At 47.0% G+C, this 17,726-nt stretch overlaps 1 protein-coding gene across 5 annotated transcripts in view; it reads right to left on the minus strand.

Annotated features, from left to right (window-relative positions):
• GALNT7 (polypeptide N-acetylgalactosaminyltransferase 7) overlaps positions 1-11,122 on the minus strand; it is a 118,831-nt gene extending 107,709 nt beyond the window's left edge. For 4 of the 5 annotated variants that reach the window (XM_082842170.1, XM_082842171.1, XM_082842174.1 and 1 more), the window contains exon 1: positions 10,103-10,257. In XM_082842170.1, coding sequence (XP_082698296.1) covers positions 10,103-10,228 — 126 coding nt within the window. In that variant the 5' untranslated portion in view covers positions 10,229-10,257. Of the gene's footprint in view, positions 1-10,102; positions 10,258-10,925 lie in introns of those variants that run through there. The other variant, XM_082842172.1, reaches the window with a different exon arrangement.
• Between the last annotated feature and the right edge of the window lie 6,604 nt (positions 11,123-17,726).

A 17,726-nucleotide genomic window follows, 5' to 3' on the forward strand; every position in this document is an offset into this window, starting at 1 on the left:
AATACTAAGACTTACATGGGACACCTTGCTGTACTAGAGACTAAAAGGCTAATTCTGTCAGATTAGTTAAATATTAAGAAGTATGATGATCAAATTGTCTCATAAGAATTGCATGGTAAAATATTAAATTGCATGATGAAATATTGGGAGAAAGGGGTTGGATTTAAATCACCCCAAGTAAGCAGAATTAAAACCTATACCTAAGAATTGTAGAAAATGTCTAAGACAAGTTTTCAAACGGCTGTATAAAGTCAACCTTTGATTTCTCAGGTACACGGGCCATTGCTGACCAACAACTCCAGTCCAGTATAATATACTGCAGGGTAAATTTTTCTAGGCAAATATTTCCCATCACAAACATATTTTTCTTAGCAGCATTAAACAATCAAGCAAACAAAAATATCTTAATTGACTTAACCCCACTTTCCTAAGTCATTTCTGAAACGTTTATACAAGTGCCTAATGAACCTTTTATAAATCTAAGTAGCAGCAGAATCTCCCTTCTGATTTTCTGTATCTGGACACCTTTATCCAGGTATCTTTGATATATTCTGGCAAAATGAGGCTCACATGACTCACTTAAGTATATGGATCACTTTCGTTTCTGCTGGGGTTATAAGGGAACTACTTTTCCAATAAGAGACGTTAATAATATATATATGAAATATTTACTTTAAATTCAGCAGAAAAAAATTATTTGAAGTACTATAGTAAATGCTGACAAGTAAAGAACCTCTAGAGCACATTCAAATAGCATGACCAGGGACTTTGTTAACATACTATTGTAACTTATTCTATTTTTTTTTTTCTGTTTAGCCTTTCTAAAGAATTTATCAAAAAAGTTCTCACAGAAGCATAAAGATATTGCGTTCATGTTACGATATCACTTCTCAACAAGTGTAATTCTTAAAATTCTGTAAAACTGTTCACAAGTGTATCTTATCCTGCACTAAGAACCTGAGTCTACTGTTTCACTTCAGTAGCTGGACTCAGTAGCTGGGTTGGTTCGCAATGAAGGGTTCCAGCTGGAAGAGTCAGACATTCACACGCTTGTGAAGCTACCTGCAAGCCTTGCTCACACTCATCAGAGCGTCTTCTCACAGGGTTTTCTCCTTCTTCTGGTATTTTTATCAAAAGGGAAAATCAAGAGTCAAAGGATAATTACAGACAATCTCATAAATAAAAACGCTGGCACACCCACCATCTCATAAGAGTGACAAAAAAGTTTTGGCAATGTCTCACTTAATGTTTCTTTAAGACATACTTACTCTTTAAATACCAACTCTTTTTATAAGGTGTACACATTACCAGTGAATATCTCAATCTTAAAGCACCTTATAAAATAGTTTATAAAGATAAGAACTACAGATGCTAAAATTAAGCCGGATAATCACTGAACATGTAGTTTACTACTGAGGAGAGCAGCATCCTCCTGAGGCCCAAATGTATTCTTAAACCCAGGGACTCAATAAAAGATAAAGGATGGGAAAAAAAAGAGATGAGGTCATCTCTGCTATTCTATTCTCATACAGAACTGCTCCCAATAGTATGTGATTTAATTTTAATTCATCCAGTTTAAAACATCCTTGGTAATAACATATTCCAATTGCTTGGCATGGAAGCCTCTTAGCAGGCTCGTTGGTATTGATATAATACTGCAGCTAATTGTACCTTCTAAACTTCGGAAACCAGGCTGTTCTACAGCAATTCTACAAACCTAATTAGATAATGCAAAGTTAAGGTTTTCCTCAAGTTTCACTGTAGCCGTTCTTACACTCAGTGAGCTGGATCAGGCATCCCTACTGGCATGTTTAAATGCTTCTCAGGAGCCACACTTTAAAACACTACAAAGGCCGGGGAGCCCAGAAGGGAATTTATAATGGAGCAAAAATGAGAACATTTCTCATTTTGAAAATATTCAGGATTTTTACCAAATGAAGCAACTGCAAGTTACTTCTCCCCTCTCCAAAAAAGACCGAAGCCCTGGGTAAGTGCAGTTCAACTCGTCTCAGGGTTGCTTTTAGGATCATAGCACTGAACCAGAATTAAACCATAGACCTCATTTCAAAAAACCAACATCACTGAAATGCTGAGCCTACAGTTTTGCTATTGTTTCTTCATTTAGTTACACATCAGCCAAATTAACGTATTATTACAAACTAAAAATTGCCTAATATTCTCAGGATAAAATTCCTTTCCCAACTTCAAATATTAAAATGTTGTTCTAATCACAGCTTTCCAAGTTACCTGGATTTCAGACTAAAAGAATGCCCCAAACGCCTAATATGTATTATCATATTTTAATACAATGTGTATATATAGTCTACGTTATCAAAATTACATGACTGTGGTTCAGCTTAAAACATATGGACACCTGTGTCTCTATACACACACGAGGTGGGGGTGAGAGGCCTAATTAAGGCAGAACAGAGATAACCCCAAATGTGGGGGAAGTCCTCTTCGGTACTCACCGCTCTCTAGTAAAACCCTTTCTCGATTTGTAGTTTTCCCCTAGGGAAGATGAGTGTTCACCACCTGAACTTCTTTTTTTACCCGAGCCAATGTTGCTGGGCATCGCATTTACCGAGATGCGCTGCAGGCCCTCCTCTACCCCAGGTGCCAGGGGGTGGCGCAGCGGCAGGTGTTCCTGCTTCCACGGCCGCTCGCTACATCCTTCGTTCTCGTCAGTTCTTGGTCAAATGCTGTGGCACTTGGAATTGCTGGTGGTCGGGCAAGACTCTCCAAGTCATCTGACTTCTGCCCTGAGCCCTCTTTCATCTTTCCTGCTCCCGGCATTTCCCCCGTTCCTCTTTCACGCCCACGTTTTTCTCCTCCGTCCACGCCCTAAGCTACCACTCCAGTACCCAGGCCCCAGACTGGAGCTGGGCTCCTACCCAGGAGCTCACACTTTGCATCCAGCTCTGATGCCCGTTCTGGGCTCCATCTACCCAGCAGACACCTCCACACCACTGACCTGTGGCCTGTAAGCACTTTATGCCCAAACCGCACAAATGTTCTGTCTTACGGATCCCCAACTCTACTTGTGCTCTAGACCAGCACTTCGCCAAGTCTGGTCCCTGGGCCAGCAGCAGCATCACCTGGGAACAGTTAGCAGTGCAAATTCTCTGCCCCACCCCAGACCTCCTGAATCAGAAAGTGCGGGCAGGACGCCAGATGACCCGGGTTTTAAGACACTCTCTGGGCGACTCTGATTGCTGCTCAAGGTTGAGAACTGCCGCTTCAGTCGGTTCTGTTCCTTTTGAGGCATCAGCATCCTCCCTGACCGTTCCACCAGCACAGCCCCTCCTCCAACCAGCCACACCGCTAACTGTACCGTCATCATCATCTCTCTCCCCACATATTCATTTCCTTGGTCCCCTCCCGGTTTAGGCTCAGCATGAGCTACAGGGACATTTCTCTCCTCACGGAAATCTGGCCTAGGCACCACTCCCAGATCACTCCTCGGAGCCAGCCGGATCCATTCACAGTACTCAGTGTTTCAGGGCTCAGACTCCGTTTCTCTCGCCAAGCTCTCTTCCATCCCTCTGGGGCCCGACCCACTCTTCTAGCCACCATTCCCCAGGGTCTGCCGCGATCTTTCCTGCTTCTGCGTGCCCAGGCCCTGTCCCCGCGCTCCACCGTCCGACCTGCCCTCCCGGGGACCGCTCTGACTGCACCCCACCCCGTGGCCGGATGCTGCTTTCCCTGTGACCCGGGGACCCAGTAGCTAGTACGATCCTCCTCTCACCCTCTGCAACTGTTATTCCTGCGTCTGGCCCACAGACCTGAGGCAGAAAAGTAATTACTCGTGTTGTTTATCTAGGACAATGCCTGGTGCGATAACCACGTAATTCATCACCCAGCCCAGAGCATCGAGGAACCCAGCTCCCAGCTCCCACCACCACCCCGCTGGCCTTCTATCTACTTCTCATGCATTCCTGCCTCCTCCACCCTCAGGGCAGCCCCGCCTGTCCCCTCGGCTGGAGAGGCTCTTTCCTGAGAGCTACATCCGGGACTCAGCTCAGCCATCACCTTCCCCGCCTCCCCCGCGGGGTCCTGGGCCCTTCCCCTCCGCTCATCAGCGCCTCACATGCTTCTCTCCCTGTGAGATGACCTCGCCAGCGTCTCTGCGGGCCCCTTCAATGGTGTCCACAGGAGCTCATCTGTGTTGTTAAAATCTGCGGGAGGTCAGAGGGCACAGCAGAAGTCAGGACTGTGCTGAGACTGACTGTGTAAATGACCTTGGGCAGGGTTCAAGGCTCTGTAACTCAGTGAGGATTACATCAGACTGCATGGGAGGGTTATTGCTACAATTAACACCACACACGCAGAATGCTGACCTGGCACAAAGGACTCACAGATGTGATCTGTTATGACAGAGGTTTTTTTACTACTTTATAGTACCTCCAATGTCTAGAGCAGTAGATGGTACTTCATAGACAACAGGTGTTTGAATCCTTGACTCAGGGAATCAGCAGCTGAACGTCACCACGCCCCAACTCCATTTCAAAAGCTTCCAAAAAGCTGTTCTCACTGCTGAATCAGTAAAACCCCAACCCAATTCCTCAGCCTGCCATTCAATACCTTCAAAACAGGGCCTCAACTTACTTTTCCAACCTCCAGTTCCACCACTTGTCGGCCCTCCCTCTGGTCTCACCACATTCCTACCCTCTGGAACCCTGTCGGAACCCCACCGACGCTCCAGGTGGAGCTGAATGCCGGGCTCTGGCCTCCGAGCATCCACCTCCTGCAGCTGGGGAGGAACCTCTGGGTGGCGGTGACACCCTCGCGTGTGAGAGGAAATGGAGCCTGTGTCCTCAACACCCCTGCATCCCCGGCGCCAGCCCAGTACCTCCAGTTTCCTCAATTCACTGTTTAGAGCAGGTGGAAGGCTGGAGGCTGGGAGGTGTGGTAACAAGGCCTGATTCCTGAGTGGAAAGAGAATGACTGTTCTTATGGACCAACACCTTCTGTGTGGTTAGTAGGTCATGACCTGAGTAGCATCTTCCTTCCGCCAAAGCTTTCTACTTCCTCTACAGCATAGCCTCTCCGAGGCCTAGAGCCACGGATGGTGCTTAGTAAACACTCAAGGGATATTCGAAAGGTCTGATGAGTGAATGACAGCCATGTTTACAGTACAAACACCTCTCCCAGTTCTCACAGAATTCTGTCCACGTGGTTAACACATATTCTACCTTCTCACCCTTCCCTCTTCCACCACACAAACTCCAACCATAAAATCATTCCTTTCATAGCCTCAGGCTGTGTCCGTTCTACTCTAGAAATTTTAAATTCTTGATTTCACTGCTTTTCTTCTGTCAGATTGTACATTCATTCTTCAGGGATGAAAATTAGAATCTAAAATATGAACAAAGGCAACAGTCGAGGTTGGAGCTGAATAATCACAACCATGTTCCAATAGTCACCAGCTGTTCAAATCTTCCTGACCAACCTTTTTTTTAACAAATCAAGTTAGAAGTTACAAATACTCTGTTTACAAATGGCCCAAGCTCAGAATTGTGACGGTCATTCACGATGCATTCCTTTCTTTCTCCCTGCCTCTAATTCACTATTAACAAATCGAAACCCACACCTTATCTCCCATTCCATGCAGCCGACCCCATCACAAAATAGTTACCCAGATTCAACAGCTCAACAGTTTCCATTCTTTTTTTTTTACTAATAATCGTGCACTCCCCGAATGGCTATTCTAAGCCTTCACCACCCGCTAAGGAAACGTCCTGTGACAGTTCCCATAGCGAGGTTTCCTTACCCAGCTACCAGAGTAAGGATGGAGAAGGAGCCCAGGCCATGTGGGTGCTGCATCCTTTTTTTCAACTAGGATGTGATCCCTTTAAGAACAGGGACTTTTCCTTGAGACTGTCTTGGTATTCTCAGTGGGGGAAGGGAGGTGGTAGTAACAGGATTGATGCCTGACCTTCCAGCACTGGACGGGAAACACTTCCACAGAATCGGCAGATACAGCAATTCTCAGGAATGTTTGCATTTCCAGGGTGTAATGAGTGCTTCAGCACCATGGAAGACGAGGGAGAAATTCCATGGGCAGGAAACAGGCATTCCGCCTCCCAAGGGCTCAGTGCTTCGCAGGTACCTTTAAGAAACCTGAAAGCTTCTGATTCTCAGCCGCCCAGAGGAACGCACGTGTATGCAAAACTCAGCATTAATTTCAGGAGGCCTATGGAGCCTAAATTTCTTAGACTTGGTTATCAGGGAGTTTTTAACTGCAAGGGTGGGGGAGGACAGCACAATGAAATGAAAACCAATCCCAGGGCATTTCACTTGGGGAACTGAAACAACAGTGACCTCTTAAGACACTACGTTTCTTCTAAGTGATAGCTCCATCCCTAATAAACAAGCTTCCATTTGAAACAGAAATCTCATGGTCAAGGGCAGAGCTTTTCTGGTTGCAGCGGATCATCGCTGAGATAAAAGGCTTTGTTAAGGTAGAACCTGACTGACTGGGTGATCAATTCAGTCACAGCCTCATTAAGCAATGTTCCTTCCCACTGGTCTTAGCTTATCCCATAAAACCTCTCCATCTAGCAATGGATGCTCTGTGCCTAAGTGGCATTAATAGTTTGAGTCAAGTAACATTTGCACATACAGAGAGCTGCCAGTTTACATGCAGCTTCTCACGAGTACTGAATTTGCTGTTAAAAAGCCACTGAAGGTCTTTCAACATCTCCATTCCAGACCTGTATTTTCAGAGACTAATGATTCAACGTTAAACACTCAGCGCCGAAACCCGGGAGAAATGGTCTCGGAGATACTATAATTTATTAATTAAAGGTACTGTCTACGCTTTGCAAGTGCTAAACAGACGGTTTTAATAAATGCTGACCTTAAAATATTCAGAGGACAAAGCCTAAGATGATAAGCCTTCCCATTATAACCATAAAACATAACATCAGAACGTATGGATTTTGTCTTCAGAACCTTCCATGTAATAAACAATCTGTCATCCTTCTACCGCCTATCGGGTGCTTCTGGACACCTTCCTTCTCCTTCACTCCCACATGCAGACACCTAGTCCTGGTGCCTCTGCATCTTCGTTTAATAGCTCTTGAATCAACTGACTTTTCTCTCCTTCCACCGTCACCCTGCCAATGCCATCAACATCACGTTTCACCTGGGCTATCATAACCTCCAACAGGATTCCTATCTGCTCTAAACCAATTCAGCTAGAGTGGTCTTTTCAAAGCACAAATCTCAGCCCACCTCTCCCCTATTTAAAAATCCTTCGACGAGCTCCATCCTTGGAGTTAATGGCTGCCCTAAAGACCTGATTCCTGGCATGGTCTCTCTGAACCCTCGCCCTCCATCTTGTAATTACGCTGGCCTTCTTCCACTTCCTCAGCTCACCATGCTACCTCCCTACCTCAGGACCTTTGCACATACTTCTCCCTCTCAGGGGTGTCCCCCTCTCATACCCAGATCAACAGATTTCAAATCTGCAGATTTCAACTCAAAAGCCATTTCTTCAGGTAAGGCTTTATATGACCAAGTTCCTCCATTTTCTTACCCCCTGTGGGTTTTTTTTTTTTTTCATAGCATGTGGTGGCACAATTTTTATTTACAGATTTGTGAAATCTTGATTAATGTGATTTTTGACCCACTAGCCTACAAGATCCATGACTTTAGGAGCAAGGAGTACTTTCTTAACAACTAGCACCAGGACATGGGAGGTACTCAAAAATGTTTGTTGAATAAATCAAATCGTATACAACAGAGTACAATTTGAACGGTAAGATCACTTTTCACATCATTCACATCAGAGAAACAGCAAGAGGCCCGGAGATGGGAAAGCGAAAATAAATGTGTTCCTCTTGTCTTGACCACAGGAGACGCATTTTGCTGGGCAGATCTAAAGGAGGAAGTAGTCCAGGGAAAAAAAAGCACCAGGCTACGGCAGACTTTTGTGCCTGGAACACTGAAAGTATGAGGCAAAAACCTGCACAGGGTGGACCCACCAGGACCAGCTTGCTAGAATAGAAGCATAACCTGTATTTGGTAAATGGGATTGTCCTAGACTATCTCAGGCCATTTATCAGAATCCAAAAAAGCCCTATACATGGATTAGTGTTAAGGAGAGGCAGGTGTTTCACAGTGAGTGGAGTATGTGTAATCACAATCAGAGTCAGAATTTTCCCGAAAGGAGATGTCCTTCTACTGCTGTATTTCAGAAACATTTAGATTAGCTTTTATTAAAGGGAGGCAATAGTCCCTTATTTATGCTTTTATGATTTATAAGCTATACCTTAACTTGCTTAGTTAATATTTACCCGCAAACTTAATAAAAGGGTTTGGCTCTCCACATACATAAAGCATTCTTCTTAAATTGTTTGAAAGTCTTAAAAATCTAGCTTCAGTCTTTGGCAAATGACAGAAATTACCCTGGACCCACCGACAAACTTTATCCAATAAGTTGGACCAAAAATCAAGTTATAACCACCTCCTACAGCTATTAAATGAGCTCGTGGCTCAGTACTTGCACCAGCACTAATATAATATTTCAGAGGAAATAGGCATTGGGGCTGACGCTCCATCACCCCTTTAGAAGACTTGTTATCTGAACTGCAGAACATTCTGAATATGGCTAGTTCTGTCACTCTTTCCTCAATTTCTTCCCACAGGAAATGGCATCTTTATGTCTTTATTAGCTCTCGGTATAAAGGCCATTTGATCACAAATGCTTTCAAACAACTGCAATATTCAGTCGTCCTTTCTCAATAAGTCATTTTGAAGCAAAATCATAAAGAGGTCACCATCACTCCATGAGAGCTGAGGGACTTAAAACCACAAACACATTCAAAAGGAAAACTGGGTACTTTTTATTACCATTAACTTAGATGACTTAGACGGGAATCCACCCCAGACGTTATAAAGAGATTCCAGTGCCGTTGTGTCTTCAAATACACACTAAAACTTAAGAGTAAATCTCAAGCGTAAACCTTCCCTCATCACAAGGGCAGAAGCAGATAAGGGAATCTCTTCCTACGATTCTTAGTGTTGAAAGGACGCCTTCTCCCTCTACTTCCAGACGCTAACTTTCCAAAAGGAAAGTTAATAAAGGCGACCCCTCGGATGCAATGCAGACGCTGTTTGCACAAGGCGCTGGAAGCAGCACAGCTGCCCAGCCCCCGAGCCCCCGGCTCCCGCGTCCCAGGGCAAGGAGGGGCGCGGCCATAAAGGCGGGCAGGTCGGGCCGGGAGCGCGGCCGGGTCAGCGGGGCCGCAGCCCGGGGCCCAGGTCACCCACGTCCCGGGGCGCTGACGGAGCCCCACAGACCGGGAGAGTCGGGCGGCGGACAGCGCGTCCGGAGGAGCCCTCGGCGCGGGCGTCGACCGCACAAGTTAGTTTGGCGGCCCCGCGGCCCGGCCGCAACCGGGGGAGGGAAGAGGGGAGGAGAGGCGGGCTCCGGCCCGACGGGGCGGCCGATGGAGGGGGCTCCGGGGCGGGGGTCCGCAGGCTGGCGAGAGCGGCCGCCGGGAGGGGAGGGGGGGAGCGAGGGAGCGGGAGGCGGAGGGAGGCCGGTCCTGGGCGAGGCCTCGGCCGCGCATCGCCAGTCTCGGCGCCGAAGCCGAGGGGGCGGCGCTCTCCGCGGAGCCGGAGGCGGGGCCGCGCGTTCCCACCCGGGCTGGCAGCCGGGGGCGCCGGAGACCGGGAGGAGGGGGGTGCCCCGGACGCGCGGGGGCGGCCAGACCCAGGGGCCTGGTCCGCACCGGCGGTGGCGGCGGCCGCGGCCCCTCGCCTCCGTCAGGCATGCGCGCGCCACAGGCCGCAGCCCGGACCAGCCCCGCGTCCCCGGCTGCTGCCGCGGCGGTCCTGGCCCGGCCCTTCTCTCCTCCAGCCCGCGTTCCAGGTGCTGAGGGCGGCCGCCGAGCGCCCCCCGCAGCGCGGGGCTGGGTGGCGCGGGGAGGTGCGGTGGGGGCTGGGACCGGACGCGGGGTTCGGGGCCCCCACCCGCCCGTCGCGCCACCTGCGGAGCCCGCGCTCGACCCGCCGACCCCGCTCCCGCCAGGCGCGCGAACAAAACAAGTTGCAGCTCTCCGCCGCCGGAGGGGGCGGGCGGGTCACTCACCCTCATCCTGCTCAGCGGGCTCGGCTCGTCCGGCCGCGGGGATAGGGAGGACCAGAGGACCACCAGCACCAGGAAGCTGCCCACCACCAGCAAACTGCGTAAGAGGAGCCCGATCTTCAGCCTCATCTTCCTCCGGCGGCGAGAGGCGCACAGCCGGGCGCAGCCGCCGCCACCGCTCTCCCCTCCCTCCTTCCCCCTCCGCGCTCGCCGCCTCCTCCTCCCGCCCCCGCCGCCCGGCGGCCGCCCTCCCCGCCTCCGATCCGGAACTCCCCTCGCCTGGCGGGCCGCCCCACCCCCGCTCTCCCCTCCCTCCCCCGGCCGCTCCCGCCCCCACGCCCTCGCTGGGCGGCCCCCGGCCGGTCGGCAGCCCCTTCCCCGCCGCCGTCTCCCCGACCCCCCCAGGTCCTGCTACCATGCGACTAACTTACACTCTCCCCAGGTCTGTCCTCAGCCTCGGCGCCACCGCTCAGCCCTAAAAGCTGCCCGGGTCCCCAACTTTTATTGTCCTTTCGGGCTGTAACTCCGGCCTTAACGCCGGCCCCCCGGCCCCCGCCGCGGGGCGGGCGGGAAGGAAACCAGGAAGTCGCGGCGGCGGTTGCCGCAGCTCCACGTGGCTGATTTATAGCTGGGAGGATATTTCCTTATTGATTGTGCTCGCTTCTTCACACGGCTCCTTAAGGAGCCGGATTTGTATCCGAAAGGCCCAGGTGTGATGTGCAAATATCACCGGACCCCAGGAGCTCTACTTGGAAAGCGGGTAGTACGTCGCTGTCTCAGAGCTAATTAGAAGAAAAACAACCTAGTGGGAATAAGCAATACCAACCTTGTTCAAGGGCTAAGTTTCTATTCCTAGGACCGAGGACTTCGGGGTTTGTAAAACAATACTCAAAAAAAAAAAATACTCCACCCTCGTCGCCTCCTTCAGACCCGATTTTTGCCGCTTGATGGAGGTTCCTTGATTTCTGTTTTTCAAAAGCCTTTCAGAAGCCTGAGACCTACATTACACGGGAAAGGGTATTGACAAATGTTTAGCCAGATGCCCCGGCCGGAGGAAATAATTTTTGTGCCCATATCTCCGAACAAAGATGTCAGTCGCCTCTATTGCCAGATGCACGTGATTATGTTATCAGTGTGACCTCGTATCTGCCTAATTCAAGTTGAACAGAATGTTTAATATCTTCTCCTAAGTTTTAGGATGGTAAAAGTTGATCCTTCTTCCTTAATATTGTCTCCTATCTGCAGGTACTTTAAAACAAGTGAAACCCGGTTATTTAAATTTCTAGAATGAAATAGAGAATTTCATTCAGGATAGATAAAGAATTGTACCAGACCAACTCCATGTGCTTCATGGTTTGGGTTACACTACCTAGTATATTGGGGATTTCTGTAGATGCCAATCATTTCAGAATTCCCACGAAATATTTGCAGTGAACAATAGGGGGAAATGTAGAATGGCTGACAATATGGTCAGGTCTGTTCTTGGCTGGATAATTGTGCAGAGTAATGCATGTAAGCCCAATACATACAGCACCTGGAGGGCTGTCATGGGTTGAATACAAGTCACTGTCTGACTCAGCATTTTTATCAACTACTTAAATCAAAATCAGTTGCTTTTCATATAGGACGAGGGAGACTGCTGAAGACCTTTTTTTTTTTTGATGAAAAAGACCTGGACTTTAATTTGATTGATAAAGTATGAACCGGCTGGGTAATGTAGAAAGCTACTGCCCCACTCCTGAGTCAATTCAGGTCCATGTGGGGACCCAGGCATCACCTGTACCCAGGTGATTCTGACCCAGCTCATCTGTGCACCACCTTCAGAGAAACAGTGAAAGGAAGGGGTGCTTGGGGAAAGGTTTATTTAGGTAACTGTGGAAAGCAGGAACAAGATCATTTGTGGGCCCAAGTTGGGCTGTTCACAGTGGGGAGGGCTCCTTTGCAAAGCAGACGTCCTTAGACAGAGACTGGGCTTGGAGGAGGTGACCTTCAAGGGATCTTACTCCTATCACATGAGGGAATAATTGCATTTGAAGTCAGCAGCCGAAGTCTTCCAGGAGTAATGAAACCTTCTGTTTGTGCTCTCATTTGCGCAGTCAGAGGAGACAGCTTTTGATTATTAAGAAAATAGGAAGCTTTATTTTTACTCTTATGGGCATAGTCAGGCAGGTGTGCAAATTGAAAGTGGTCCTTATCACTCCCTAAAGCAATCAGAAGGATTCTTGGGCAGAAATGGTATTCAGAGATGACCCTGCCACCCCCTTTAAGTTTTGCACAGAGAACTTAAAATACGTGTGAAAGGACACAAAATTAGAAATTGACCAGTGGGTATATGGTTGTAAAAGCCCAGGCTCCTCTGAGTCCTAGCAATGTTTTTTTTTTTTGTTGTTGTTTTTTTTTGCGGTACGCAGGCCTCTCCCGTTGTGGAGCACAGGCTCCGGACGCGCAGGCTGAGCGGCTATGGCTCACGGGCCCAGCCGCTCCGCGGCATGTGGGATCTTCCCGGACTGGGGCACGAACCCGTGTCCCCTGCATCTGCAGGCGGACTCTCAACCACCGCGCCACCAGGGAAGCCCCTAGCAATGTTTAAAAGAAACTCAAAGTATAAAATACAAGCCTTGCAAATGTTGCAGCATTTGCAAGGAGGCAGCCTCAGCAGAGTTGACCCAACTCTTTAGAAAATGAGGAGCTACACGCATCCAAAGCTTAGTTCATGGTCAGTCACTTAACCTCTCTGAACCTTGGGCTCTTGTCTGCCGGACAGTGATTGCAATACTCACCTCACAATATCATCAAAAGGAATAATGGAGGTCAAGTACATATGCAAATATAAAGTACAGATAGAGTAATGGGGCAAGTCTCAGTGTGTCTGGGTGCAATTCGTTTTTTCTTAATGAATACTACAGTTACCATATGACAGGGATTGTTGTAGGGGAATACTTCTGGTTTGTCTAACCCGGGGTTCGCCGGGAAAGAGGGTTGAGACCAGAACTTAATTGGAGGGACACGGGACAGCCAAGAGAGCCTTGTCCTCTGTCAGGTTATGGTGGCTCATGTGGCAGGTGGTGACATGGTGTCTTCAGCTGGGGGCTCCACAGTAATGGGGGAAAGATAATTCTTTTGAAGGCCTGGTGTTTGCAGGATGCTTCACACGTGTTACTGCATTTAATCTTTACGCCACGTGAGTGGGGCTGGCGTCACCATTGTTCTCAAGCTGGGATTCAAAGCAGACTAGATTTCTAGAGAAATAAGATTTTTAGAGATTAGATTTCTAGTCTCAGAATTCGTGTGGCTGCGTCCATGCTCCTTGCCAAGCTGGGCTAGCCTTCTGGGCCCGGAATATAAATGTTCTTAGGATGCAAAAGGTCAGGGCCTCAAGATTCGCTGCTTTTAAATTCTGCCCCTGTCTGCTCTGTCCGAGCGGAACCCACCATGAGGAGCTGCGCCCTTGCCGGGGCTGCTGTTTAGAGGTGAGATGCCGGCTCCGGGAGTCTAACCACTCCTTCCTTCCTTCTTTATCCTGCAGCCAAGCTGAACATCTGAGTTGCTAAGTGTGTCTTGAACTCCCTTTGCTTTCGGGCGGTGGGGGGGGGGGGGGGGATTCTTTTTGCCTGAAGTGACACAAAAGCTTTCCCATGCTTCCTCCCGAATCCCTCCCATCCCCCAGGGCCCTCCCCACCAACACACTGGGACCGGTACCCTGCTGGGTGCTCTACCTCTCCCTCCCTGATAATTACATAAGGTATGTGAGGACGGAGCCTTGTCTGTCCAGTTCATCCTTGTATCCCGTTTGTAGAAAGGGTTCAATAAATATTTTTTGGTGAAATAATGAATAATTGGATTGAGAATATAAACAGAAGATGAAACTTAGAAGAAACACCAGGACTATATCAACTGCTGGTCCTCCTTACCTGGAGCTTCTCCTTCCAAGGATAAAACTTTGTGGGTTTTATTTAATTAGAAAGATGATTATTTTAGCTATCGTGGTTATCACCATCAGCTGGTAGACTGTTAGTTCCCCTCACTTTGAATCCTACTAGGGTTACTCAGGACTAAAAAGGAAGTGATGATTTTAATTTAAATTCAGATCATTGTGTCTGCTGAGGTTTCCAAAAAAGGAAAAAAGAAAGGAAGGAAAGAAGTAAATTGTATTGAAATGGGAACACATAGCCATGAGCAAGTACTATTAGCAACCAAAGTTCAATTTTAACTATGTGTGATTGTTAAGAGCTCAGGTTAAATTAGTCTCAGTGACCTATAAATTACTGGTTAAATATCCTAGTGCCTATTCTGTAAACCGTTTGATCACCTCTTTTCAAAGAAGAACATCCGTGATAGTATTTTTAAGTTAAGAATGTATTATAGGGAATTCCCTGGTGGTCCAGTGGTTAGGACTCGGTGCTTTCACTGCCTGGGGCCCAGGTTCGATCCCTGGTCAGGGAACTAAGATTCCGAAAGCCACGCGGCCAAAAAAAAAAAATAATGTATTATATTGTTTAGAAAATAATTGTTATTTAAATTTTTTTAAGTATAAAAAATATACTTTAAAAAATATTTTTTTTTACTTAAGAATATATTCTTAAGTTTGTTAAGAATATATTAATTTTGGACAGTGTTTATTAGTTATCTCTTACTGCATAACAAATTACCCCCAAATGTAGCATTTTAAAGCAACAAACTTTTACTATTTCATGCAGTTCTGAGGGTCGGGAATCCAGGAGTGGCCCAGCTAGGTGGCTCTGGCCCAGGGTCTCTCCTGAGGTTGTTGCCAGGCTGTCAGGTGGGCCTGGAGGAACCTGCTTCCAAGTTCACTCCCAAGGCCAACAGGCAGGCCTCACGGGCTACTGAGGGACACTTCAGTTCCTTGTCACAGAGCTGCTCAGGACGAGGCAGCTGGCTTCCTGCAGGGAAAGATCTGGGAGAGGGAGGGAGGGAGAGAAAGAGAGAGAGACAGGGGTCCAGAAGCTGTGGTCTGGTGCCGTGTGGAAGGGAGCCACACAAGGCTTTGAATCCTAGGAGGTCAGGGTCTTTGGAGGCTTAAGAACAACACTGGAAATCAGAATACTCGTTATTCCATTTATTATTTGTAGTATTTCGCTTACCATTATGATATGCTGAAGTCTTTCAAAAAGAATTCAGATCTTAAATAATTTCTCATTTCTGATTATCTTGCAAAGACATACTCTGTGTCTTCAACTCTAAAACGAAGGTGTTGGGCCAAAGAATCTTGAACACCCCTTCCAATTCTGAAATTCTGATTGTCCTGTGACATTAATAGATGGTTGAAACTTTTAAATTTACACTCTTGTGTAGAATACAACCAAGTCAAATTCTGCCTCTATACTTTTTATTTTTCTGGCATGTATTACTATTTCTGTAATAAACTTAAAGAGATGGATCATTCCTGAGTTGTGCTCATCTGGAATAAAGACTGTTGTCACTAGGGCTTCCATTTGATGAGGTTAATGGTCTCCTACACTGTTGTGAAGGCAGAAATGCTTATTTTAAAACCCTTTTAACAACTACTGAGTCTGTGCTCTAGAGCCCGCGAGCCACAACTACTGAGCCTGTGCACCACAACTACTGAAGCCTGCGTGCCACAACTACTGAAGCCCGCACGCCTAGAGCCTGTGCTCCACAACAAGAGAAGCCACTGCAGTGAGTAGCCCGCGCACCACAATGAAGAGTAGCCCCTGCTCGCCGCAGCTAGAGAAAGCCCGCACGCCGCAACTAGAGAAAGCCCACAAGCAGCAACGAAGACCCAATGCAGCCAAATATAAATAAATAAATTTATTTTTAAAAAAAAGCTCTTTTAGATTGAACGCTGTAGAACACTACCTCTCCAGGAGTCTGTAGTGTTTTCAGACTCCCATATTTCAGAAGTGCTCTTCTGACTTGACCATTTATTTAAGCGGCGACTGAACCACATTCTGTCTCCTAACAGTCTTGTTTGGAACCCCTTCAGCAACTTCCCATTGCTCTCAGAATTAAGCCCAAACCTCTCAATTTATTCCAAAGACCTTTGCGAGCCAGCCTCTGCTACCTCCACAGGCTCAGCTGGGCCACGAGTCCTCTTTTCCAAGCTAAACTGCAGCTATGTTGACCTTCTCTCTGTTTCTGGAATGGGCCAAGTTCTCTCTCCCTTCTAGACCTTCACACAGGTTATTCGCTTACCCGGAACACTCTCTTAGTTTCAGCACCAACTACCTCCCACCAAACTCCCATCATCCTTCAGAATCAGTTTATACATCAGTTCCTCCAGATTCCTCCGTTCTCTTCAGACCCCAGCCCTACCCTATGCTGTCCGAGCCCCCTGTTCACGCTTGGTCATGGCATGTAGGGCTCAGCTTTGTCATTGGTTACTCAGCGGTCTGTCACCCCCATCAGGCCATGTCCTCATTTGGTGTCATCTTCCCAGACGTTCACAGTGCCTAGCACACAGGACCTGCTGTGTTGGGGGAGAAGGAGTGAAAGCATAGTTGACATGTGCTGTGTTTCACATGCTCACTCTATGTTTTAAGCAAGTTTGGAAACATTGTGTGATAGAAGATATACTGCATATATGTACAGGAAGAGAAAATGTTCTTGTTCTTTGCTCACTTGTTACAAGATAACTGAAGAAAAGATGAACTTTCCAGTGTGGAATCTAGAAAAATTATACAGATGAACTTATTTGCAAAGCAGAAATAGAGACACAGATGTAAAGAACAGACAATGCCAGGGCGTGGGTCATGAATTGGGAGACTGGCACTGACATAATCACACTACTATGTATAAAATACATAACTAATGAGAACCTACTATATAGCACAGGGAACTCTACTCAGTGCTCTGTGGTGACCTAAATGGGAAGGAAATCCAAATAAGAGGGGATAGATGTATACATATGGCTGATTCACTTTGTTGTACAGCAGAAACTAATACAACATTGTAAAGCAACTACACTCCGATAAAAATTAATTTAAAAAATGCAAATTAAAAAAATGGTGAACTTTGCAGGCATTAGCAAGATGCAGTATGGCATAGTTGGAAAATAAAAGATTTGGAATTACCAGGCATCTACTTCCTGTTCAGCCTCTGATTCTCAGATCATTTAGGGTAATCTCTCTGCTTAAGCTCTCTGCAGTCTATACCTCAATTGCTTTGTATGCAATTCTGTTGTTTCTCTTTTGAGTTGTCTGAAAAGGTTTCTAGGCATAGTCCATTACTAAAAATAACCCAATCTTTTTTATAGCTAATAAAAATTATATCAGGTACTTCTGTCACTAAAAAATAAAAATCTTAGAAACCGAAGCTAGTCACTCTCCCCACTTCACCTCAGCTATAAAATTCTTTATCTCAGTTTTCCCTAATCTTTAAGAGTTTCAGTGTCTTTGTACGACTTGATAATGTGTATAGAGGTTCAGGTACTTTTCTTCCCTATGCTTTAATCATTTTGAATCAATAGATCTTAAAAGGCGATAATATCTAAATGTTTTGCAAAAGTATTTTAGAAGTAGGTGGCTTTGCCCTGGGGAAGGAGGGTGCACCGTTCTACATTTTTATCTGACCAAAATGAGTGCTGTAATTCCTAGATAATAAACTGAAACTACCTATCTGCCCACTGATGTGGAAGTTTATATGCACA

The sequence above is a fragment of the Leucopleurus acutus genome (genome assembly GCF_964270905.1).
Source record: "Leucopleurus acutus genome assembly, chromosome: 7".
NCBI classification, from domain to species: domain Eukaryota; kingdom Metazoa; phylum Chordata; class Mammalia; order Artiodactyla; family Delphinidae; genus Leucopleurus; species Leucopleurus acutus.